Source organism: Hyla sarda, chromosome 2 (assembly GCF_029499605.1).
Source record: "Hyla sarda isolate aHylSar1 chromosome 2, aHylSar1.hap1, whole genome shotgun sequence".
Classification (NCBI taxonomy): Eukaryota; Metazoa; Chordata; class Amphibia; order Anura; family Hylidae; genus Hyla; species Hyla sarda.
The window spans coordinates 248792657-248820059 of NC_079190.1; the positions used below are offsets into that span (position 1 = coordinate 248792657).

Genomic DNA, 27403 nt, shown 5'->3' on the forward strand with positions numbered 1-27403 from the left:
CTTTGGATAGGGGATAAGATGTCTTGGGGCAGAGTGCCCCTTTAACTTTTCTAGGTATTAGATTGGCTTTTGCTTAACGGCGAGATTTTCTGCACTCCCAAGTGTGCAAAGCACACTTTGGAGTACAGGGATTCTCAACTTGGAGCAGAAGAAACCCTTAAAGGGGTACTCTGCCCCTGGCATCTTATCCCCTATCCAAAGGATAGGGGATAAGATGTCAGATCGCCGCGGTCCCGCTGCTGGGGACCCCGGGGATCGCCGCTGCGGCACCCCGCCATCATTACTGCGCAGAGCGAGTTCGCTCTGTGCGTAATGATTGGCAATACAGGGTCCGGAGCAGCGTGACGTCATGGATACGCCCCTCATGACATCACGGCCCGTCCCCTTAATGCAAGTCTATGGCAGGGGGCGTGATGACCGCCACGCCCCCTCCCATAGACTTGTATTGATGGGGGCGGGCCGTGACATCACGAGGGGCGGAGCCGTGACGTAACGATGCTCCGGCCCCTGTATTGCCCATCATTACGTGCAGAGTGATCTCGCTCTGCGCAGTAATGATGGCGGGGTGCTGCAGCGGCGATCCCCAGGGTCCCCAGCAGAGGGACCCCTGCGATCTGACATCCTATCCCCTATCCTTTGGATAGGGGATAAGATGTCTAGGGGCGGAGTACTTGATTTCTGACTTGTGTTTTTGTCTTCTGCTCCCAGGTAGGATTCCTTGTATTCCCAAGGGTGCAAAGCACAGCCTTTGCAGTCCAAATTATGTAACCGCTATTACAAATTGGCTTATTTGCAAAGCCTAGTAAAACAAACTAGTGTTAGCAAAAAAAAAGTCAAACAAGAATAATTAAAAGTAAATCAAAATGACTAATATAACAAATGTTATTTCCAAAGTCAACACAAAATGCCACTGTAAATGGCTACTGCAGCCTCAAAATTATTTTTACCTCTTCATGACAAGTGTCTCTAGTATTTAGTAAAGCACAATTCTGCTGTTCTGATCTGCTGCAAATTTGTCAACTGCAAATTTGCCAACTGTATTTCTGAGGTTTCATAGTCCATTTTTCAAGTGCAGTGGTTTACAGTTCACCAGAGACTTTCCATAGTTAAATTAAGTGAAGCTGCTATCCATGTAGACAACCTTGGTAGTCCTTATCACTTTAAAAAATATGAAGAAAAAAAAAATGGATACAACTGATGTTAAAACTCATAAGTGCTGAGTCAGTATCTCCAGGGCTCATGAATAAAATGTATAAAAATGTCATAATGTGTATAAAGGGGGCACTGAAAATAATAACACTAAGGGCAATAAATAGTAAATGGGAACTAAGGAGGCACTTAATCGTGTGCCCATTTGTAAGTCTACTTTATATCTTATCTCCTGTGGGGGTCTGACCCCTGGGACTTCCCTTCTCCTGAACGGGGCCCCAGCAGTCTGCCGGAAGCGGCTGTTCCAACCCCTGCAGGAAGCCGCGGCCAACACGTACCCTCCATTTATCTCTATGGGATGCATGGAGGGGGCATGTTGGCCGCCACTACATGATGGGGTCGGCACGCCCCCTTCCAGCAGACCGCCGGGGCCCCGTTCAGGAGATTGCAGGGGGTCCCTGCGGTTGGACCCCTGCGATCTATAACTTTTATGGTCTCCTGAGAAATGTCTTCCCAGACCTGGACTAAAGCATCCGCCAACTCCTGGACAGTCTGTGGTGCAACGTGGCGTTGGTGGATGGAGCGAGACATGATGTCCCAGATGTGCTCAATCGGATTCAGGTCTGGGGAAGGGGCGGGCCAGTCCATAGAATCAATGCCTTCCTCTTGGAGGAACTGCTGACACACTCCAGCCACATTAGGTCCAGCATTGTCTTGCATTAGGAGGAACCCAGAGCAAACCGCACCAGCATATGGTCCCACAAGGGGTCTGAGGATCTCATCTCGGTACCTAATGGCAGTCAGGCAACCTCTGGCAAGCACATGGAGGGCTGTGTGGCCCCCCTAAAGAAATGCCACCCCACACCATTTCTGACCCACCACCAAACCGGTCATGCTGGAAGATGTTGAATGCAGCAAATGTTCTCCACAGCGTCTCCAGACTCTGTCACATGTGCTCAGTGTTAACCTGCTTTCATCTGTGAAGAGCACAGGGCACCAGTGGCAAATTTGCCAATCTTTGTGTTCTTTGGCAAATACCAAACGTCTGGAACGGTGTTGGGCTGTAAGCGCAACCCCCACCTGTGGACGTGGGGCCCTCATACCACCCTCATGGAATCTGTTTCTGACTGTTTGAGTGGACAGATGCACATTTGTGGCCTGCTGGAAGTCATTTTGCAGGGCTCTGGCAGTGCTCCTCCTAGCAGAAAGGCCGAGGTAGCAGTCCTGCTGCTGTGTTGTTGCCCTCCTACGGCCTCCTCCACGTCTCCTGATGTAATGGCCTGTCTCCTGGTAGCGCCTCCATGCTCTGAACATTACACTGACAGACTCAGCAAACCTTCTTGCCACAGCTCGCATTGATGTGCCATCCTGCATGAGCTGCACTACCTGAGCCACTTGTGTGGGTTGTAGACTCCGTCTCATGCTACCACTACAGTGAAAGCACCGCCAGCATTCAAAAGTGACCAAAACATCAGCCTGGAAGCATAGGATCTGAGAAGTGGTCTGTGGTCACCACCTGCAGAACCACTCCTTTATTGGGGGTGTCTTGCTAATTGTCTATAATGTCCACCTGTTGTCTGCTCCATTTGCACAACAGCATGTGAAATTGATTGTCAATCAGTGTTGCTTCCTGAGTGGACAGTGTGATTTCACAGAAGTGTGATTGACTTGGAGTTACATTGTGTTGTATAGGTTACTGGAGGTTACTGCCACTTACATGCTAATGGTAATGATCAATCAACACAAAAAAAGCCACATGCCCAAATTTTCATTAAAATACTAAGGACTATTTAAAATACTATGGACTATTTAATAGTAGTTGAAGTATAATTGTTACGGCAGTAGAGTGGATCCGCTGTACCGTGATCGCACCAGGGACTGGAGACTAAGGAGCCACTGTTTTTTACCAGAGCCTGCCGCAAAGCGGGATGGGACTTGCTGCAGCAGGCGGCTCCAGGGTTGATACCCCTGGAACAACTGACTCATCCAGTAAGGCAGCCAAGATGATGCAAGGCACAGAAGGAAAGAGGCAAAGTCGTAGTCAGGACAGGCAGGAGGTCAGGGCTGGTGGCACAATAGTGAGGTCGGAAACACGTAGCAAGGAGGTCAGAGGGCAGGCAGCACAGTAACGTGTTTAGAAAATGTAGCAGGCAGGACTGGTACACGGAGAGGCAGAACACCATATAATGACGCTTTCTCAAAGGCACAGAGGCACAATCATCCGGCAAAAGTCAGGAGGAAGTGCAGGGTTAAATAAGGTCAGGACCAGACAAGCACCAATTAATGGTGCGCTGGCCCTTTAAATCGCAGAGAGACGGCGAGTGCATGCCTTAGGAGGCGGGTACGCACGCGCCGGCAGCCAGGGACAGCGGAGAAGACAGAGACACAGGGGCGTGAGTGGGGGGGCCAGCAATCGCATGCGGGCGTGTTCCGCGATGCGAACCACGGCCCCGTTAGTACGGGAGGACACAACAGGAGTGCGCTCACAGCCAGCATGTCTGGTGGAAGCGCCACCTGTAACAATAATCATTGTAATACCCATAACTTATTGATAAAAATGCATTAAAGGGTTACTCCGGGAAACAAACTTATCCCTTATCCACAGCACAAGTGACAGCCCACTCAGCTAATCACCTGCTAAAATGGGCTTCCCATCTTAGCCGCTAATTGGCTGAGTGGGCGTCATTTGAGCTGGTCTCTGAAGGTGGGGGCCAGAGCGGGCACTGAGGACAGGTAAGTATTGAGGCCCATAAGGGAGATAATGAGGGGGGTCTCAATGGTCAGACACTTAACCCCAATCCAGTGGATAGGGAATAAGTTTCTGTATCCAAGGGTAACTCTTTAACATTGTTAATTCTAAACCACATTTTCACTCTATAAACAGCAGAATACTACCAAGCTTATAGCAGGCAGACATTTTGATCCTCACAAACAAATGCTTAATGTTGACAAAATGTTAATGGAATGAAGAAAATGGAAGAAAATCTGTCGCAACTTTATCCAGATAGATTTTCAAAGTATACAGGTTTAAATTAGGAATAAGTCTATATTTTACTTACAGCAATACATTCAAATAGGTGGAACACAAGATATACAGGTATAACATCAGATACAAGAGCAGCAATTTCTCTGCAAAAAAAAAAAAGATTTTTCTGTTGAAAGCTTATGACATTATTACTGCTCATCCAGCTTTTTCCACATCCCCCAGTATTTCCTAGATAGTGGGTACCCCCTTTCTCGTGATCTGCAGGGGTCCTTGTGTGACTATAAATCACCACCCAGTCTCTGAAGAAAGAAGCATGACGGCACTCACATATCTCCAATGCAAAAGGTTTTTTTATTTCAAGTTTAAAAGCAACTTGCGGGAAGGAGCAGGATGATGGAACAACGTACGTTTCACAGCTTCAGTAGCTGTGAAACGTACGTCGTTCCGTCATCCTGCTCCTTCCTGCAAGTTTATTTTAAACCTGGAATAAAGAAACCTTCTGCATCAGAGATATGTGAGTGCCGTCATGCTTCTTCCTTCAGAGACTGTTTGTTGTCAGCTTGCCTTTGATGTACAGAGCACCACGTGGCTATCCCGAGTAAACGCTGGTGTGACCAGGACGTTATCCAGTGCCCCCAGCAGGTGAACCATATTAAGCAATGCCGGCTGCACTCTTGAACTGTGTTTAAATCACCACCAATGAGACTTTTGTAGTATAAAAAAAAATTATATTCTTGCTCATGTATAAAAGAAAACATCCCTATGTTTATCCACACTGTAAGGGTATTTCACACACATTGAATATGCTGCAGATTTTTCACCACAGATTTGTCTGTGGAAATTCCTAAGCATATTACAGATGCAGCGAAGTAGATGAGATTTTTAGAAAGCTCATCCACATTACGTGAAGACATTTATCCAAGAAATGACCAGTAGGGCAGATTTTAAATCCAAAGCATACTGCAGAAATGTCCTGAATTTAGTGTAGATTTTACCCGTTTACTTTAATGGTGAAGCCAAACCTTCATGTTATTTTGGCAAATGTGTGGTGCACGACATTTTGGCCCTTTTCTGTTAAAGGGTACCTCTCATCAAATAAACTTTTGATATATTTTAGATTAATGAATGTTAAATAACTTTCCAATAGCATGTTAATGAAAAATATGCTTCTTTCTATTGTATTTTTCCCGATCAGTCCTGTCAGCAAGCATTTCTGACTCATGCTGGCGTCCTAAACACTCAGAGCTGCCAGCCTGCTTTGTTCACAGCCAAACAGGCTGTGAACAAAGCAGGCTGGCAGCTCTGAGTGTTCTCCTTTGTGAATAAAGAAGACTGGCAGCTCGTAGTGTTTAGGACTCCAGCATGAGTCTGAAATGCTTGCTGCCAGGACTGGTAGGGAGACCCCTAGTGGTCATTTCTTCAAAGGGGAAAATTAAATGGAAAGAAGCTGATTTTTTAATAACATGCAATTGTAAAGTTATTCTGCATACATTAATCTATAATATATCAAAAGTTTTTTTGATGAGAGGTACCCTTTAAGTTATGCCTTTTATCCATCCAAGGCAAAGCAGTGTCTAAAACATGTCTAACACATAAATGTGGTGTGCATGTATGTCGCTGCTGGTGGGGTGCTCAGCCGGGACAGAGTCATACATCAAACGTAAGTAAGGTAAGAAAACTTTTCAGTGCAAATTATGCCCAAATTTTTGTGTATTTGCAATAGTATTTCTGCTCCAAAATAGTTTCCAAATTCATGCAACTTCTCATTTCTTTGATATTAAATGTAGTCTACATTCACATGCAAATTTTCTGCTGAAGATCTGCTTCTGCAGATTTTGCTGCCCATTGACTTCAATGGCTAGCAAAATCTGCAAAAGTAGATCTGCAGTAGAAAATACGCACATGGGAACGTACCCTAAAGGTACGTTTACATGAGCAGGCCCACAGCGTTGTTTACTGCGGATCTGCTGCGGAAGGACCACTGCATGGTGGCTTTACATGTGCCTGCTCGGAGTGGCAATACGCTGCTACGAGCAGATACACTCCGATGTGCGAGTCGCAGCGCGCATACGCAGTATAGTCGCTCATCGTGGGAGCTCTCAGCCTAGCTTATGGAGCAGGGGGAGGGACTGCGATGTGTGCTAGTACACATGCTCGTAGCGACGTATTGCTGCTCTGAGTAGGCACAAGTAAAGCTACCATGCAGTGGTCCTTCAGCAGCAGATCCGCAGCGTAAAATATGCTGTGGGTCCGCTCCTGTCAACGTACCCTTAGGGTACGTTTCCACCTACCGCTTACGCAGCGAATGTCATGCTGTGCAAAATCATCTGCGCAGCAGGAAATACTTGCAGTGAGAAACAGAGTTCGGCACAGCCAGCCGTGCAGCCTAGTAATCGCTCTTGGTAAAACAGGTGTGCATGTATGTCGCTGCTGGTTGGGTGCTCAGCCAGGACAGAGTCATACATCAAACGTGTGAGAGAGCATAGAAAATGAGCGACACTCACCAAAAACAGCTAGCGACAACTTCTTTATTTCTTAGACGTGCAGTTAGAACATACGGGTGCAGGGAGACAGGAACGCCGGGGGATCTGGCTGACTGGTCACAGCCGTTTCCTGCTTCCGCACTTCGTCAGCAGGAAATACGCTGCATATTCTCCAATGATCATATACACAGGGCTAGCTGGCGGCAGCCATCTATTTTCAGTGAAGATTGGAGGCGAAGCCGCGCATCAGCATGACTGTGATGCTTGGCTCTGCCTCCAAACATCACTGAACACACAGGGCTGCCGCCAGCTTGCCCTGTGTATATGATCATTGGAGAATATGCAGCATATATCCTTTTGCACAGCGTGAAATACGCTGCATAAGAGGTAGGTGGAAACGTACCCCAACAGGGAAAATGCTTTGTAACAATAATAACACTTCACACTTACCCATCACCAGTGAATACATATGAAAATACATTCTTCAACGCAGCAAGCAAGATTATGTCTATTATGATAAAAACAGCTGAGAAAGAACATAGGGCAGATTAGAAGATATGGGCAGATTAGCAAAGATATAGGCAACTTTCTGATAATTGTTTCTTAAAGATTTTTTTTTCTTATTATAATGGCAGAAAAAAAATACTCAGTGGATTGCTTATTTCTGCTTGTAGGTGATGTCCAGAATTCTAGAGCATTAAGCTCAACTGGAAGCCCCGAGCCACATTTGAACCATTCAAAAAGTCTGAATTCTTATGAAGAATACTTTACCAAGAATAAGCTATATTTGTGATGTCTACCTTTAAGTGTCTTAATCTGGTAACACACAAACATTCAGCCAACAGCTCTCTCTACTGAATCTCCACAATCCACTTGGGTCCAGTTGGCTCAGTCACTCATTGTAAAACTAAATCCATAAAGCTGATAATCTCCCTATATTGATCAGGGTTATGAATTTGGAATATTTTTGAAGTTTTTTACTGTACAAATGACCAATTGAAGATAACATATTGCAGTTTACTAGAGTACGAAACACCAGAGTTAGAGGGATGTTTATGAAAACCTGAATATTTACTTTAATACATAGTACAAATGTCATAAATAAATACTGTATGTCCCTGTGTTAGGATAGGTTCACCATGTAGCAAACAATCGGCTCACTTTACATACTTATCCAATTAAGGTAATTCGAGAGGCCTATTTATGACATTTTTACTATGTATTAAAGTAAATATTCAGGTTTTCAAAAACATCCCTCTGACTCTGGTGTTTTGTATTCTAGTACACTTCAATATGCAATCTTCAATTGGTCATTTGTACAGTAAATAACTTCCAAAATATTCCAAATTAATAACCCTGATCCATATAGGGAGATTATCAGTTTTATGGATTTAGTTTTACAATGAGTGACTGAGCCAACTGGACCCAAGTGGATTGTGGAGATTCAGTAGAGAGAGCTGTTGGCTGAATGTTTGTGTGTTACCAGATTAAGACACTTAAAGGTAGACATCACAAATATAGTTTATTCTTGGTAAAGTATTCTTCATAAGAATTCAGACTTTTTGAATGGCTCGACTGTGGCATTTTTGGAGTTGGGTGTGACATTATGTCCAATTAGCTTTTTTTCCTCCCTTTTTTGGTTTAGTTCCTATACACACAAAGGGAATAAACATGTGTTACTGCAATCCTTTTCTGTGAGAAATACTTTATTTTCCTGAATAATTTCAGGGGTGACAGCATTTACGGCCATGACTGTATGGGAACACAACAGTGACTGTTAAAGTGCAACTGTCACCTAGCAAACCCCACACAATGAAGGAGAGGATTTAGGGCACTAATAATGTGCATACCTTTGTTATAGCTGTCCCTGCTTTAATAATGGCAAAAAGCAAGTTTATTTATTGTGGCTTAACAGTCAGATGGGCAGTGTCAAAGCTTGAGAAGCTGTGGTCTGACATGCCTCTCCGTCCCTGCTCTGTCCTCCCTTGACTGACAGTCAGAACTTGGCGCTGAAGGATTCTCAAGCCTTGACACCGCCCATCCAACTGTTTGGCTGTAATGAGTAGATTTGCTTTTCACCATTTTTAAAGTAGAGATAGCTATAACAAAGGTATGCTCATTATTAGTGCCCTGAATCCTCTCCATCTTTTTGGGGGGTTTGCTATGATTAAAGCAGGTAACAGTTCCACTTAAATGTTTATGAGACAGGGGTCTGCTATTGGCCTTTGGGTATGGTATTAAGACAATTGTTCTGCACAAAGTTATTTCAGTAAAAAATACCTGTGATGAGAAAAGCAAGCATCATGGACTTCTTTGCCTGTTCAATATCCCCCGCACCAAGTGCATTGCCTACTCGTACACTGGTAGCCATACCTATACCATATGGAATCTGTAAAAATGTTTTAATGGGAATTACTTTTTCAAAATTGCACATAAAAACTGAAATATCATTATAAACCGGATGAAGCAGATGAATAAATGTAGTAGTATCTTTTGATCCATCAATGTCAGTGTTGAGAGCCCCACCGATCAGTAGAATGAGCGGGAAAAAGCATGTGCTTGAGTGTGTCATTCCCTGGCTTGCAGTTGCCTCTATCCAGCATCTCTGGATAGACCCATAGACTCATAATGGGGACATCCAGAGATACTATAGAAGATACTTAAACCAGCTCACCACAGGTGTGTCCCATTCACAGCACAGCAGGTGTATGGCAACACTAAAGTCCATAGAACAAAAGAGAAAGTTGTCAGCGTTGAAAATGCAGAGCCCCGTTTATTGAATAAAAGTCAACTAACACAAGCCAGTGACCAAAATGACGTGTTTCAGGCGTTACCGCCCTTAGTCATGACTAAGGCCGGTAACGCCTGAAACACATCATCATGTTCAGAGATACTGGATGGAGATTGCTGCAAGCCAGGGGCCCATGCACACTATGGATTTCTTTGCTTGGAATTAATCAGCTGAATTTCCATAGTATGCATGGGCCATAAGCATATGCTTCTCCCCTGCTTATTCTACTGATCATGGGGGTCTCACTAAGAACTTGACTGACAAACTTTTGACACTTCTTTGTGTGACAGGTGTAAAGTTTTTTCTAATGACAGGGACTATCTATATTTACATCTTCTTGTGTATCAGTTAAATACAAATTTGTTTGTTTTGTTCGTTTATTAAGGAAAATGACAATGAAACATACATAGAAACAGAATGTGTCAACAGATAAGAACCATTTTGCCCATCTAGTCTGCCCAATAATCTGAATCCTATCAATAGTCCCTGGCACTTATATGAAGTCCCATCTTATATGAAGGATAGCCTTATGCTTATCCCATGCATAATTAAACTTCTTCATTGTATTTGCAGCTACCACCTCTGCAGGAAGGCTATTCCATGCATCCACTACTCTCTCAGTAAAGGAATACTTCCTGATATTACTTTTGAACCTTTACGCCTCTAATTTAAAAGTATGTCCTCTTGTGGTAGTTTTTCTTCTTTTAAATATGCTCTCCTCCTTTACCGTGTTGATTCCCTTTATGTATTTAAAAGTCTCTATCATATCCCCTCTATCTCTTCTTTCTTCCAAGCTATACATGTTAAGGTCCTTTAACCTTTCTTGGTCAGTTTTATCCTGCAATCTATGTACTAGTTTAGTCTGAGGTCAGGACTGTGTCAAATATTCTATATTCTGCCCTTGGGTTTTTACGCCCCAGGTGCGTTATCTTGCACTTTTGCACATTAAATTTCAGTTGCCAGAGTTCTGACCATTCTTCTAGTTTGCCGAAATCCTTTTACATTTGGCATATCCCTTCAGGAACATTAACCCTGTTACATATCTTTGTGCCATCAGCAAAAAGACATACCTTACCATCAAGACCTTTTGCAATATCACTAATGAAGATATTAAACAAAATTGGTCCCAGTACAGATCCCTGAGGTACCCCACTTGTAACAAGACCTTGGTCTGAATATTCTCCATTTACTACAACCCTCTGTTGTCTGTCACTCGGCCACTGCCTAATCCACTCAACAACTTGGGAGTCCAAGTTCAAAGACTGTAGTTTATTGATAAGTCTTCTATGTGGTACAGTGTCAAAAGCCTTAAGAAAATCTAATTTAGAAGTTCCATAATCCTATCCTTTAGTAGGGTTTCCATTAATTTCCCCACTATTGATGTCAGACTAACTGGCTTATAGTTGCTTGATTCCTCCCTACTACCTTTCTTGTGAACGAGCAGGACATTTGCTAATTTCCAATCTTCCTGGATGACTCCAGTTACCAGTGATTGGCTAAATAAATCTGTTAACGGTTTTGCTAGTTCACTGCTAAGCTCTTTTAATAATTTTGGGTGTATCCCATCAGGCCCCTGTGACTTATTTTTCTTAACTTTAGACAGCAAACGTAGAACCTCTTCCTCTGTAAAGACACATGCATCAAACGATTAGTCTTCCTCCCTAATTGAGGTCCTTTTGCTTCCTTTTCTTCTGTAAAAACTGAACAGAAGTATTGATTAACCCCTTAAAGGGGTATTCCACCCCTAGACATCTTATCTTCTATCCAAAGGATAGGGGATAAGATGTCAGATCGCTGCGGTCCCGCTGCTGGGGACCCCGGGATCCCCGCTGCGGCACCGCGCTCGCACCGAGTTCGCTCTGTGCGTAATGACGGGCGATACGGGGGACGGAGCAGCGTGACGTCATGGTGCCGCCCCTCGTGACATCACGGTCCGTTCCCTTAATGCAAGTCTATGGCAGGGGGCGTGACGACCGCCATGCCCCCTCCCATAGACTTTTATTGAAAGAGGGGGCCGTGACATCACGAGGGGCGGAGCCGGTCCCTGTACCGGCCCCTGTACCGCCCATCATTACGTGCAGAGCGAACTTGCTCTGTGCTGTAATGATAGCGCAGTGCCGCAGCGGGGATCCCAGGGGTACCCAGCAGTGGGACTGCGGCGATCTGACATCTTATCCCCTATCCTTTGGATAGGGGATAAGATGTCTAGGGGCGGAATACCCCTTTAAGAACTCAGCGTTTTTTCGTTTTTGCATTTTCATTTTTTCCTCATCACCTTCTAAAAATCATAACGCTTTCAATTTTGCACATAAAATTCCATATGATTATTTTTTGCACCACCAATTCTACTTTGCAGTGACATTAGTCATTTTACCAAAAAATCCATGGCGAAAAAATTAATTGTGCGACAAAATTGAAGAAAAAATGGAATTTAGTAAATTTTGGGGGCTTCCGTTTCTACGCAGTGCATTTTTCAGTAAAAATGACTCCTTATCTTTATTCTGTAGGTCCATATGAATAAAATGATACCCTACTTTTATAGGGTTGATTTTGTCGTACTTCTGAAAAAAATCATAACTACATGCAGGAAAATATATACGTTCAAAATTCTCATATTCTGACCCCTATAACTTTTTTATTTTTTGGCGTACGGGCCAGTATTAGGACTCATTTTTTGCGCCGAGTTCTGAAGTTTTTATCAGTACCATTTTTGTATTGATCTGACTTTTTGATCGCTTTTTATTCATGATATAAAAAGTGACCAAAAATACGCTATTTTGGACTTTGGAATTCTTTTGCGCGTACGCCATTGACCGTGCGGTTTAATTAACTATATATTTTTATAGTTAGGACATTTCCGCACGCGGCAATACCACATATGTTTATTTTTATTTACACAGTTTTTTGTTTTTTTTATGGGAAAAGGGGGGGGGGATTCAAACTTTTATTAGGGAAGGGGCTAAATGACCTTTTTTAAATACCAGGCGCAGGGCATACAGGTACGCCCTGCGTCCTTAAGAGGTTAAGGCAGTCCGCTAGCCCTTTATTCTTTTCTACATACCTTCCTTCCTTTGTTTTTAATTTAGTTATTCCTTGTTTTAATTTCCTTTTTTCATTTATATATCTGAAGAATGTCTTTTTCACGGACTGAGCTAGTTTTTCTTCTTCCTGCGCTTTTGAAGTTCTTATAACTTGCTTTACCTCTTTCTGCCTAATCTTGTAGATTTCCCTATCTTCATTGATCTGGGGTTTTTTATTTTATAATTACTAAATACTAGCTTTTAGTCTCTTCCTTTTTCTGCTTTTACTGACAAGTCTAATGCAATTTACTGTTGCCTTCAATAATGCATCTTTTAAGTAGTCCCATCTCTCCTAGACTCCATGTGATCCGTTGAAGTCTGATAGGGACTCATTTATGACTAATCAAATTTTTGAAAAGGTTTTTCTAAAATCTAAAACTTTTGGTTTTGTGGGGTGTGACTCCTTCACTGTTCTTATATTAAACCACACTGACTGGTGATCACTAATCCCCATTTGTGAATACCAATTGAGCGAATAGAATCTGACGACTCCGAATTCTTACGAATTTCAGGAAAAATTTGCTTTGCAACGAATCCGAATATTGCCCCCATTCGATCACATGAATCGCTTCATTAAACTCCATTTAGTGAGGTCCAGGCTTCAGGGCATCTAATATGGCGGCTCGACATGTCAGGACATGGGGCAAGGAACCCTGGGAAGGCAGGAGGACCCTGAATCACATGCAGCATGCAGCCTATCAGCAGCCAGCCACCCCTGTGATGTCACAGCCCTATATAATCAGCAGCCATCTTGCGGCCAGTCACTTCAGCGTTTTATTACAGAGAGAGAGAGGGACAGAGAGCAGTGTGTGTTGCACAGAAAAGCGATTCACCTCAAGCCCAAATCCAGCCTAGAAGCACTGATAGGGAAGGGAGAGAGATTGAGAATTGAGAGTGCAATTTTGGGTGTACTACACAGCGACTGTGTGCTGCAGCACTAGTGTGTACAAAAACTGAAAAGCTAATAGTAGCCAGACAGTTAGGGTGAGCAGAGCACTAAAAGCCATAATTACCTGCTATTAGTACCTAATACAGGTTGCATAGCGGAGCATATGGTCCTCTATTAAGTGTAACCTGTGCGTACATAGATGGTGTGCGATTTTGTTCCTGTTAAAGTCTTAAGGGCCTAATTACTGTGGTTACTGTGAAAGGCCAGCCAAAAGTACACACCTGCTGGTGTTCTAGACAAATACAGTTTTAAGAGTAGTGGAGCGTATTGTACTCCCCCTCATAAATGCATACCACATACGTACATCTACGTGGTGTACCATTTTGTTCCTGTTAAAGTATTAAGGGCCTAATTACTGTGAATTTTTTTTATCAAAAGCCGAGGAACGTGCTCTCGATTCAACCAAAGTGCAAGAAAAAGTGCAAACGTGTTACACTAAAAAAAACGTGCACAAAGGATGCGGTCTATCGCAAGCCCTTCTCCGATAGGAGAGAGGCCCCCCAACAAACCTTACCCTTCCCCTCCGGACCAAAAGGTACCTGCAAGGTTCCAGGTTCGATGTCCCTTTTCGCCGAAGCTACTAGGGGACCACAAATGCTCCCGGCATCCCCCTTGGCGTTAGCCAAGGTATCTGCCCGCAGAGCCGATAACGGTTGGTACCCTGCCAAAGCAGGAGTACCCGGGGTGTTTGCAGGGAGGTGCGGAACCTAATGGCCACACACACCTCCCCTAGACCGCCAGGAGGGACACCCAGAAGGGCTACCGCATCCTGACAAATCCTGTGAACACACAACATGCAAAAAGTGACACAGTGAGACAAAAAGAAATAAATAAGTGAATGTGTGCAGATATACTGTCCGGACATCCGGCCGGATCTATAAAAATTTCTCTGATCCTAGCCAGAAGGCCGGGAATCAAGAGGTGAGTGCCACAAGGTGAAGAGATTATGGTGCCCGTGCTTCAACTCATTGAGCCAATACTCCCAGTGAGTTTCGGCACCTTGGGGTCACCACTCCCCGAGGCACAAAAGTACCTCGACTTTAGATCCTCTCAGCCTCATGGCGAGACCCTGAGGGAACAGGTCACATCGGGGCAGCCGTTGAGCTGATTCCTCAGAACCAGCCCCGGAAAGCCCTGGTACACCTGCATCCTCCATGCAGCACCCATCCCCATACCAGCGTAGTTTGCCACCGGCATGAAAACTGATAAGAACAGATACTACACTTGATCTTAGCCAAAAAGCCGAGAAGCCTAATTACTGTGAAAGGCCAGCCAAAAGTACACAAACTGATAAGAACAGATATTACACTTGATCTTAGCCAAAAGGCCGAGAAGCCTAATTACTGTGAAAGGCCAGCCAAAAGTACACACCTACTGGTGTTGTAGACAAATACTGTTTCAGGCGTAGTGGAGCGTATTGTCGTCCCCTCATAAGTAGTGATGAGCAGCATAGGCCATATTCGAATTTGCGATATTTAGCGAAAATTTATGGACAAATATTAGTCCTATATCCGTGAAATTCGGAATGAAAATTTGGATAGTGGGCATGCGCAATTATATCTTTCACCTAAAAGAAAGGATGGATTAGTTTCCTCTGACTGGAAGTGCCGATATTCATGAAAATTTGGATATTAGCATATTTGCATATATTCGCATATTCACAAAAAAAAACAACAACAATATTTGTCATTACTAATATATATATCACTATATTAAAAATTTTTGCAAAATCGCGAAGTGCCGATATTGGCAGTAAAAATTTGCATTTCGAATATTCGTGCTCAACGCTACTCATAAGTGCATACCACATACTTACATCTACGTGGTGTACCATTTTGTTCCTGTTAAAGTCTTAAGAGCCTAGTTACTGTGAAAGGCCAGCCAAAAGTACACACCTGCTGCTGTCCTAGACAAATACTGTTTTAAGCGTAGTGGAGTGTATTGTCCTCCCCTCATATACACACTAAGTATGTCAGGCAGAGAATTGCCAGGACATACACAGAGGACTGGCAGAGGAAATTCATCAGGTGCAGGCAGAGGTCGCAGCAGACTAGGGGCAAGTGGCAGCAAGAGTTGCAGCGAGAGGCCTGAGCTCCCGGTATCAGCTAGCAGTCGTGTCTCGACCTGCAACCCATCTGCCGTCATCGATTGGTTAACTCGGTCATCCACTTCATCACAAGTGACATAGCTTCTCTGCCTTTTTGGCTAAGATCAAGTGTATTACCTTCCTGTTAGTTGGCAGTGTGGAAGACCACCAAAGCAGGATACGGGAACCACGCAGAATGGTGCAGGTGTACCAGAGCTGGCTGTATGGCCAGGTGGCAGGCCCTGAAGCGACCTGTATCTTCTGGATCTCACCCTAAGGTTTCGGTAGAGTGAAGGTGCAAAAGTACCCTGGGAGTGGTGACCCCAGGGTGCCGGAACTCACTTGGGAGTAGCGATCCCACTTTTTCTCTCACTTTTCTGATCACTCACCTCTAGCGTTCCGGCTTTCTGGCTGTTGATCTGCAGAGGAATTTTTATAGATCCAGCCGGATGTCCGGGCAGTATCACACTGTGCACATCCACTTATTTATTTTATATGTTTTGTCACTGTGACCACGTTTGTGTTCTTTTTATGTACACTAGGATTTGGTCAGGGTGCGGTAGCCCTTCTGGGTGTCCCTCCTGCCGGTCTAGGGGAGGTGTGTGTGACCATCAGGCTCCTCACCTCCCTGCCATGCCTCATGGCATTCCTGCTTTGGCAGAAATGCCAAACCGGTTTTACTGGTTCCTTGGTGGCAACTTGTTTAACACCTAGTTGTTCGCTAGGAACACTTTTCGGTCCAAGAGTAATTTTGGCAAAAGGGGACATCGTACCTGGAACCTTGCAGGTACCTTTTGGCCCGGAGGCAAAGGGTTTGGTTTGTTGGGGGGCCTCTCTCCTGATGGAGAAGGGCTTGCGATGGACCGCATCCTCATTCATGTTTTTTTGTGTGAACACTTGCAATTTTTACTTGCACTTGGGTGATATGAGAGCACGTACCTTGGCTCTTCAGAAAAAGAAAAAAAAGTGACATCTGACACTCCCAGTCAACAGTCGGTGGGTTCCTCAGACACAGCCATCAGTTGGTATGGCCTGGAAGCAGTCCCTGTCCTCCCATTGCCTCTGTCCTATGCTGTTCCCTCCCCCACAGAAGTATTGTTAGCTGTGGGTTCAGCTCACTATTTAGTGAGGATGATTTACTAGAGGACAGTCATCAGCTACTGCCCAGACAAGAAGTGGAGGAGACATCCGCCACTTCCTCCGCTAAGCGAGTAAGTAGTGATGAGGAGAGTGTTGTGGGAGGTGGTGTCGCGAGCGTTCAGGCTCCTGAAGAAGACACTGTTGAGGAACCTGAGGAGGACACCAGTGACGTGCAGACACAACTCGATGATGATTAAGCCGATCGCACTTGGGAGCTGGGTGCAGAAGGGGTATTCATCATCATCATCATCATCAGGAGAAGAGGGTTGCAGGTTGCCCATGAGACAGCAGCTGAGACAGTAAGGTGGTAGCATAGTGAGCAGTCAGCATGGTTGCAGAAGTGGGAAGTCTGGAGCCAAACATGCCCAGGGTAGACTACCTGCTTCACTGCAGCCTACCTTCCCGGGAGGTAGTGGAACAGGGATTTCTGGAGTTGCCGGCAGTAGCATTCAATCAATGTGGACTGTTGAGGGGGAAATCAGCTACTCGGCGGTGTGGCAGTTTTTCTAGGCAGCCAAACTTGATTTGTGGCCGCAACTAGCAGAGTTTGCATTGAAAAAGCTGTCCTGCCTGGCTAGTAGTGTGCCATCAGAGCAGGTTTTTAGTGTGGCGGGGGGCCATGGTAACCCCAAGGAGAACTTGTCTGTCCATGAAAAATGTGGAGAGACTGACCTTTGTCAAGATGAATCAGGCATGGATCAGCCAGAATTTCCACCCACCAATGCCTGATGCATGAGAGTAGATTGACCATGGTGCCACACCAACACTTTACAAATATGGATAGTGCAAAACATATTTAAGGTTCTGCTCCCCAGTTACAGAAATTCCTCCGCGTCAGACCACATAAGTATTGAGGATATGCATTAGCTAAAACTTAACTTTTCTTAGGACCCCAATTATTTTTATATCTAAGAATAGGAAAGGTGTGCAAAAAACACCATGTGCCACATACACCACCAAGTATTGATGTGATGCAAAGACCTCTAAAAGGTGGAAAGGAACAACGTATGGTCCATTGCAACCGGTGGGGGTAAAAACTTCCCCTGTAAGGCCCTACTCACGCATTATCAATTCCCTTCTTGGCAAGTGTTACTCGCCCTTAAAAAGGCGGCCCCACCCAGGAACATCTCCCTATTTCCACCTACAAATACTGCCATTTCCCAGGGTTTTTAGGTGGCAATGACGAGAATTTCCCCAATTTTTAGGGCGAGTAACACTTGCCAAGCAGGGAATTAATAGGGCGAGAGTAGGGCCTTACAGGGGAAGTTTTTACCCCCACTGGTTACAATGGACAATATGTTGTTCCCTTCCACCTTTTCGAGGAAAGAGCTACTCATCTTAAAAAGGGCAGCCCCACACAGGAACCTCTCCCTATTTCCACCTAAAAACCCTGGGAAATGGCAGCGTTTGCAGATGGAAATAGGGAGAAGTTCCTGTGTGGGGTTGCCCTTTTTAGGGAGAGTAACACTTGACAAGAAGGGAATTAATAGTGTGAGAGTAGGGCCTTACAGGGGAAGTTTTTACCCCCACCGGTTACAATGGACCATATGTTCCCTTCCACCTTTTAGACGTCTTTGCATCACATCAGTACTTGGTGGAGTAGGTGGCACATGGTGTTTTTTGCACAGCTGTTCTTTTGTTAAATAAAAAATAATAATTTAGGTCCATATATTTTATCCTAAGAATATTATTAAAAGTAAAGTTTTACGTAATGCATATCTTCAATACTTGTGCACACTAACACTTTTACAAAAGAGACCGTTATCTTCTGCCTACCTGCCTCAGCTACTATTCTGATCCTGCCACCCGCCTTATGCCAAGTTCTCCTTTTTTCACCCACCTTCGTCACCGGTACTGGTATTGCCACCCAACGCCCCACTCACCGGGTCACTTTCAGGACTCCTGATGCTGCTGATGCCACCTCCAGGCTGTCTCATTCTGCCGACATATATTCTCCTCATGCTGATGCCACCTCCAGGCTGTCTCATACTGCCACCATATGTTCTCCTCATGCTGATGCCAGCTCCAAGCTGTCATACTGCCACCATTATATTCTCCTCATGCTGATGCCACCTCCAGGCTGTCTCATACTGCCACCATATATTCTCCTCATGCTGATGCGACCTCCAGGCTGTCTCATACTGCCACCATATGTTCTCCGCATGCTGATGCCAGCTCCAGGCTGTGTCATTCAGCCATTATATGGTCTCCACTTGCTGCCGCCACACTCACGTTTCAAAAAAACAGGAATACCGGTGGATGTGGATCTGCTGGACCTTTGTGGCAGATGACTCGGACCGTACCAGGGAGCGGAGTCTAAGGTGCTGCTGGTTTCACCAGAGCTCACCGCAAAGCGGGATGGACTTGCTGCGGCAGGAAGCACCCAGGCCGCTACCCTGACACGGCTCGACCACACAGGCAGCTAAGGAGATACGAGGCACAGGAGGGATATGGCAGCTCGTAGTCAGGATAGCAGAAGGGCAGGGTAGGTGGCACAGTAGCGTAGTCAGGACGTAGCAGGAGGTCAGTAGGCAGGCGGCAGAGGAGCAAAGTCAGATCACAGAGCAAAGAATCAGATACACGGCAAGGCAACTTTCAGGTATGCTTTCTCTCAGGCACAAGGCAACAAAGATCCGGCAGGGAAGTGTGGGAGGAGGAGGAATTTATCAATGAGCCACAGGTGTGCTACACTAATGGGCGCACTGGCTTTGAAAATCTTAAAGCTCCGGCACGCATTCGCCCTAGGGGACGGGGACACGTGCGCCGGAGCAGAGAGGCAGAGGTGGGGGTAGGAGAAGCACCTGGTGAGTGACAGACTGGGATTTGCATGCAGGCGCATCCTGCGATGTGAATCCCAGCCCTGCCAGCAGCAGGTAACGGGACCATGCACTCACAGCCAGCGTGTGTGGCCGGAGCACATAATATAACCCCAGTCTGTGTCATTCAGCCACTATATGGTCTCCTCTTGCTGCTGCCAACTCCAGGCTGTGTCATTCTGCCAGATTATGTCTCCTCATGCTGCTGCCACCTCCAGGCTGTGTCACTGTGCCACTATGTAGTCTCCACATGCTGCTGGCACATTAAATAAAACTTTTTAGGTTCATCTATTTGAAATCTTCAATTTAAATGTAAAAAAATATCTTTAATCTTTTCAATTGTGAGGCCCTATGGTCTTGTCAGGCTGTTGCCACCTCCACACTGTGTCATTCAGCCACTATATGTTCTCCTTGCCACCTTCAGGCTTTGTCATTGTGCCACTTTGCAACAGTGATTCTAATAGCGACACCTTTAATCTGCATGTCATACTGAATAACAGTATTATTTCACTAACACAGCACACTCCTTATACATGTTATGACAAGGCAAAGTGTTCTACACCCCTATTGAGGCTCTCTGTAGCCCAGAAATAGACGTTTTTAACAGCGATTCACAGCGAAGAAATTCGGAACGTATAGATTTTTTTTGGGAAAATTTGGCAAATCGACCGAATCAAATTTTTCTAAAAATTCGCTCATCTCTAACCATATCCAAAATGGCCTCCCTCCGGGTTGGCTCCTCAACCACTGGTAGAGATAATCCCAGTAGGGAATTTAGAATCTCTGTACTCCTGGCAGAACTAGCTATTTTGATTTTCCAGTTTATATCCGGAAGATTGAAGTCTCCTATAATGATAACTTCTCCATTCATTGTCATTTTAGTTATTTCCTCAACTAGAAGATCATCTAATTCTTTAACTTGGCAAGGTGGTCTATATATCACACCTACACGAGTTACTGTCTGATTACCAAACTGCAACGTAACCCAAACTGACTATCTTTGCCTCACTAAATTGTATTAGGTTAGATTTTATGCTATCTTTCACATACAGTGCCACCCCTCCCCCTTTCTTGCCTTATCTGTCTCTTCTGTATAAAGAGCACCCTGGAATGGTTATGTCCCAGTCATTACTTTCATTAAACCATACAAATAAAAAAAAATCTCTATGCACTGGTGGAAGAGGAACATCAATGCTCCAGTTGTTACTTTCCACCATAAATTCATGGGATTTTTTTATTCCCATACGAAGCTTCAACGACCTCAAAAGAGAATAAAAACATGTACTCTTATCCAAACACTAAATAATCTGTTGATAACAGAGGGCTAATTTTAGCTGTGTGCATCAGACTTAGGCTGGGTTCACACTACGATTTGTAACTACGGTTCCCGTATACGGCTGGGAGGAGGGGGGGGCGGGGCTTAATCGCGGCACCCGCACTCAGCTGTATAGGGGAACCGTATTTAATGCATGTCTATGAGCCGACCGGAGTGAACCGCAGCCTCCGGTCGGCTGCTTTTTCGGCCGTATGCGGTTTCCCGACCATAGGCAAAAACGCGGTCGACCACGTTTTTGCCTGCGGTCGGGAAATCGCATACAGCCAAAAACGCAGCCGACCGGAGGCTGCGGTTCACTCCGGTCGGCTCATAGACATGCATTAAATACGGTTCCCCTATACGGCTGAGTGCGGGCGCCGCGATTAAGCCCCGCCCCCTCCTCCCAGCCGTATACGGGAACCGTAGTTACAAATCGTAGTGTGAACCCAGCCTAACAATTCACCAGTGCAGTAATATTGAGAATTTATATAATTCTAAGAACTTATGGAATGTACATACTGGAATGTATTTGAATATTATATTGTTCTTAAGTTAATTTATCAAAAATGCATTCAAAAAGTTTTTAGACCCTTTTATTTTGTTCACATTTTGTTATCATTCTACCCTCTTAACCCCATAATGACCAAGTCAAAACAGAATTTTAGACATTTTTACAATTTAAAAGAAACAACTAAAATTTTGCATATATTATTTAGACCCTTAAATATGACACCTTGGTGTAAAAGTTTGACTCTAATTAAAGGGGTACTCCAGTGGAAGATATATATATTTTTTTTAAATCAACTGGTGCAAGAAAGTTAAACAGATTTGTAAATGACTTCTATTTAAAAATCTTAATCCTTCCAGTACTTATCAGCTGTTGTGTACTACAGAGGAATTTCTTTTCTATGTGACCACAGTGCTCTCTCCTAACACCTCTATCCATGTCAGGAACAGTTCCTGACATGGACAGAGGTGTCAGCAGAGAGCACTGTGGTCAGACAGAAAATAAATTCAAAAAGAAAAGAACTTCTTGTGGAGCATACATCTGATAAGTACTGGAAGGGTTAAGATTTTTAAATAGAAGTAATTTACAAATCTGTTTAACTTTCTGGCACCAGTTAATAAAAAAAAAAAAAAAAAAATGTTTTCCACCGGAGTAATGGCCCATTTTGGCTTTAACCCCTTAAGGACCCAGCCATTTTACACCTTAGGACCCGGCCATTTTTTGCACATCTGACCACTGTCACTTTAAGCATTAATAACTCTGGAATGCTTTTACTTATCATTCTGATTCCGAGAATGTTTTTTCGTGACATATTCTACTTTAACCCCTTCCCGCAGAATGTCATATATAAACGCCGGGTTGTGCAGTGCGTTCGCGCATCCCGGCGTTTATAAATGACATTCAGTTAACCCGGCGATGCGCAGCATCGCACGGGTTAACTGGCAGAAGTACCGCTGTTTCCAGCAGGGGACAACTTCTGCTTCACCCCCAGGACCATCCATTGATGGTCCTGGTCAGCGATCACTGTGATTGGTCCCTGTGGACCAATCACAGTGATCTGGGGTGAAAGTTCAGATCCCCCGCACTGCCCGCCCCTGGAAGTCGGGCAGAACGGGGGACGATGGCTGCGGGGGCTGGCGGGGACCTGCAGCATAGGGGGGGAACATCAGGGGACCGGCGGCCTTACCTGGCGGGACCGAGGAGCAGCGGCAGGACCGGCCACGTGGAGGAGCAGCGACGGGACCGGCAGGTGAGTGTATGGTCCTCAGAAGCAGCAGTGAAGATCTTCACTGCTGCTTCTAGGAGTCTGAAAACTACAACTCCCAGCATGCCTAGACAGTCTTTGGCTGTCTGGGCATGCTGGGAGTTGTAGTTTTGCAACATCTGGAGGGCCCCAGTTTGGAGACCATTGTATAATGGTCTCCAATCTGTGCTCTTCCAGCTGTTGCAAAACTACAACTCCCAGCATGCACTGACTGTCCAGGCATGCTGGGAGTTTTAGTTCAGCAACATCTGGCTCTTCAGATGTTGCCGAAGTACAACTCCCAGCATGCCCTTCAGCTGTCTGGGCATGCTGGGAGTTGTAGTTTTGCAACAATTGGAGACACACTGGTTGGGAAACATTGTCTGTATCTAACTCAGTGTTTCCTAACCTGTGTGCCTCCAGCCGTAGCAAAACTATAACTCCCAGCATGCACTAACAGACCATGCATGCTGGGAGTTGTGGTTTTGCAACAGCTGGTGCACCCCCCCCCCCCCCCCCCTGTGAATGTACAGGGTACATTCACATCGGCGAGGATTTTACAGTGGGTTTCTCGCATCTTGAGATGCAGCAAATTTTGCGCCGGGAAACTCGCTGTAATCCCCCGCCCATGTGACTGTACCCTAAAAACACTACACTACACTAACACAAAATAAAATAAAAAGTTAAAAACACTACATATACACATACCCCTACACAGCCCCCCTCCCCCAATAAGAACGTCTGGTACACCACTGTTTCCAAAGCAGAGCCTCCAGCTGTTAAAAAACAACAACTCCCAGTATTGCCGGACAGCCGTTGACTGTCCACGCATGCTGGGAGTTTTGCAACAGCTGGAGGCACCCTGTTTGGGAATCACTGGCGTAGAATACCCCTATGTCCACCCCTATGCAAATCCCTAATTTAGGCCTCAAATGCGCACGGCGCTCTCACTTTGGAGCCCTGTCGTATTTCAAGGCAACAGTTTAGGGCCACATATGGGGTATCGCCGTACTCGGGAGAAATTGCGTTACAAGGTTTGGGGGGCTTTTTCTTCTTTAACCCTTCATGAAAAGGAAATGTTGGGGTCTACACCAGAATGTTAGTGTAAAAAAATTAAATTTTTTACACTAACATGCTGATGTTGCCCTATACTTTACATTTTCACAAGAGGTAAAAGGGAAAAAAGCCCCCCAAAATTTGTAACGCAATTTCTCCCGACTACAGAGATACCCCATATGTGAGCGCAAAGTGCTCTGAGGGGGCGCACAACAAGGCCCAGAAGGGAGAGCGCACCATGTACATTTGAGGTGATTTGCACAGGGGTGGCTGATTGTTACAGCGGTTTTAACAAACGCAAAAAAAACAAAACCCCACATGTGACCCCATTTCAGAAACGACACCCCTCACGGAATGTAATGAGGGGTGCAGTGAGAATTTACCCCCACAGGTGTTTGACGGATCTTTGGAACAGTGGTCCGTGAAAATGCAAACTTGTACAGCCCACTGTTCCAAAGATCTGTCAGACACCAGTGGGGGGCAAATGCTCACTGTACCCCTTGTTACGTTCGTCAAGGGGTCTCGTTTTCAAAATGGTATGCCATGTGTTTTTTTTTTGCTGTTCTGGCACCAGAGGGGCTTCCTAAATGCGACATGCCCCCGAGCAAAATTTGCTCTCAAAAAGCCAAATATGACTCCTTCTCTTCTGAGCATTGTAGTTCGCCCATAGTGCACTTCAGGTCAACTTATGGGATACCTCCATACTCAGAAGAGAAGGGGTTACAAATATTGGGGGGTATTTCCTGCTATTAACCCTTGGAAATATGTGAAATTTGGGGGGAAACACACATTTTAGTGAAAAAACTATTTTTTTTTTTACATATGCAAAAGTCGTGAAACACCTGTGGGGTATTAAAGCTCACTTTATTCCTTGTTATGTTCCTCAAGGGGTCTAATTTCCAAAATGGTATGGCATGTGAGGTTTTTTTTGCTGTTCTGGCACCATAGGGGCTTCCTAAATGCAACATGCCCCCCAAAAACCATTTCAGAAAAACGTACTCTCCAAAATTCCCTTATCGCTCTTTCCCTTCTGAGCCCTCTACTGCGCCCGCCGAACACTTTACATAGACATATGAGGTATGTACTTACTCGAGAGAATATCGGGCTACAAATATAAGTATACATTTTCTCCTTTTACCCCTTGTAAAAATTCAAAAATTGGGTCTACAAGAACATGCGAGTGTAAAAAATGAAGATTGTGAATTTTCTCCTTCACTTTGCTTCTATTCCTGTGAAACACCTAAAGGGTTAAAATGATGACTGAATGTCATTTTGAATACTTTGGGGGGTGCAGTTTTTATAATGGGGTCTTTTGTGGGGTATTTATAATATGAAGACCCTTCAAACCCACTTCAAACCTGAACTGGTCCCTGAAAAATAGTGAGTTTGAAAATTTTGTGAAAAATTGGAAAATTGCTGCTGAACTTTGAAGCCCTCTGGTGTCTTCCAAAAGTAAAAACTCGTCACTTTTATGATGCAGACATAAAGTAGACATATTGTATATGTGAATAAAAATTTTTTTTATTTGTAATATACATTTTCCATACAAGCAGAGAGCTTCAAAGTTAGAAAAATGCTAAATTTTCAAATTTTTCATAAAATTTTAGGATTTTTCACACGGAAAGGATGCAAGTTACCACAAAAATTTACCACCATGTTAACGTAGAATATGTCACGAAAAAACAATCTCGGAATCAGAATGATAACTAAAAGCATTCCAGAGTTATTAATGTTTAAAGTGACAGTGGTCAGATGTGCAAAAAACGCTCTGGTCCTTAAGGCCAAAATGGGCTTGGTCCTGAAGGGGTTAACATAGTGGTAAAATTTTGTCGATACTTGCATCCTTTCTTGGTGAAAAATCCCCAAATTTGATGAAAAATTTGAAAATTTAGCATTTTTCTAACTTTGAAGCTCTCTGCTTGTAAGGAAAATGGATATTCCAAATAATATTTTTTTATTCACATATACAATATGTCTACTTTATGTTTGCATCATAAAATGGACGTGTTTTTACTTTTGGAAGACATCAGAGGGCTTCAAAGTTCAGCAGCAATTTTCCAATTTTTCACAAAATTTCCAAACTCACAATTTTTCAGGGACCAGTTCAGGTTTGAAGTGGATTTGAAGGGTCTTCATCTTAGAAATACCCCATAAATGACCCCATTATAAAAACTGCACCCCCCAAAGTATTCAAAATGACATTCAGTGTTTTAACCCTTTAGGTTCATTTTTTACACTCACATGTTCTTGTAGACCCAATTTTTTTATTTTTACAATGGGTAAAAGGAGAAAATGTATACTTATTTTGTAGCCCAATTTCTCTCGAGTAAGCACATACCTCATATGTCTATGAAAAGTGTTCGGCGGGGGCTCAGAAGGGAAGGAGCGACAAGGGGATTTTGGAGAGTACGTTTTTCTGAAATGGTTTTTGGGGGGCATGTTGCATTTAGGAAGCCCCTATGGTGCCAGGACAGCAAAAAAAAACACATGGCATGCCATTTTGGAAACTAGACCCCTTGAGGAACGTAACAAGGAATAAAGTGACCCTTAATACCCCACAGGTGTTTCACGACTTTTGCATATGTAAAAAAAATAATAATAATAATTTTCACTAAAATGTGTGTTTCTCCCCAAATTTCACATTTTTGCAAGGGTTAATAGCAGAAAATACACCCCGAAATTTGTAACCCCATCTCTTCTGAGTATGGAGGTACCCCATAAGTTGACCTGAAGTGCACTACGGGCGAACTACAATGCTCAGAAAAGAAGGAGTCATATTTGCCTTTTTGAAAGCAAATTTTGCTCGGGGGGCATGTCGCATTTAGGAAGCCCCTATGGTGCCAGGACAGCAAAATAACCCCAACATGGCATACCATTTTGGAAACTAGACCCCTTGAGGAATGTAACAAGGGGTACAGTGAGCATTTATCCCGCACTGGTGTCTGTCCGATCTTTGAAACAGTGGGCTGTACGAAATTTTTCTGTTAGACACCAGTGGGGGGTAAATTCACACTGCATCCCTAATTACATTCCATGAGGGGTGTAGTTTCCGAAATGGGGTCACATGTGGGGATTTGGTTTTTTTGCGTTTGTCAAAACTGCTGTAACAATCAGCCACCCCTGTGCAAATCACCTCAAATGTACATGGCGCACTCTCCCTTCTGGGCCTTGTTGTGCGCCCCCAGAGCACTTTGCGCCCACATATGGGGTATCTCCATAGTTGGGAGAAATTGCATTACAAATTTTGGGGGGCTTTTTTCCCTTTTACCTCTTGTCAAAATAAAAAGTATAGGGCAACACCAGCATGTTAGTGTAAAAAAATTATTTTTTTACACTAACATGCTGGTGTAGACCCCAACTTCACCTTTTCATAAGGGGTTAAAGGTGAAAATCCCCCCAAAATTTGTTAGGCATTTTCTCCCGAGTACGGCGATACCCCATATGTGTCCCTAAACTGTTGCCTTGAAATACGACAGGGCTCCAAAGTGAGGGCGCCATGCGCATTTGAAGCCTGAATTAGGGATTTGCATAGGGGTGGACATAGGGGTATTCTACGCCAGTGATTCCCAAACAGGGTGCCTCCAGCTGTTGCAAAACTCCCAGCATGCTTGGACAGTCAACGGCTGTCCGGCAATACTGGGAGTTGTTGTTTTGCAACAGCTGGAGGCTCCATTTTGGAAACAGTGGCGTACCAGACGTTTTTCATTTTTATTGGGGAGGGGAGGGGGGCTGTGTAGGGGTATGTGTTCATGTAGTGTTTTTTACTTTTTATTTTATTTTGTGTTAATGTAGTGTAGTGAT

General features: G+C 44.4%; 1 protein-coding gene and 1 pseudogene across 3 annotated transcripts in view; both read right to left on the minus strand.

The window, feature by feature from the left end:
• Positions 1-27403, minus strand: part of LOC130355965 (multidrug and toxin extrusion protein 1-like) — a 94793-nt gene that overhangs the window by 21656 nt on the left and 45734 nt on the right. For all 3 annotated transcript variants that reach the window (XM_056556903.1, XM_056556904.1, XM_056556905.1), the window contains 3 exons: positions 8899-9007; positions 7069-7144; positions 4209-4278 (listed from right to left, as the gene is read on the minus strand). In XM_056556903.1, the coding sequence (XP_056412878.1) occupies positions 4209-4278; positions 7069-7144; positions 8899-9007 (255 nt within the window). The remainder of the gene's footprint in view (positions 1-4208; positions 4279-7068; positions 7145-8898; positions 9008-27403) is intronic.
• LOC130359881 (U2 spliceosomal RNA) lies at positions 14597-14777 on the minus strand (annotated as a pseudogene).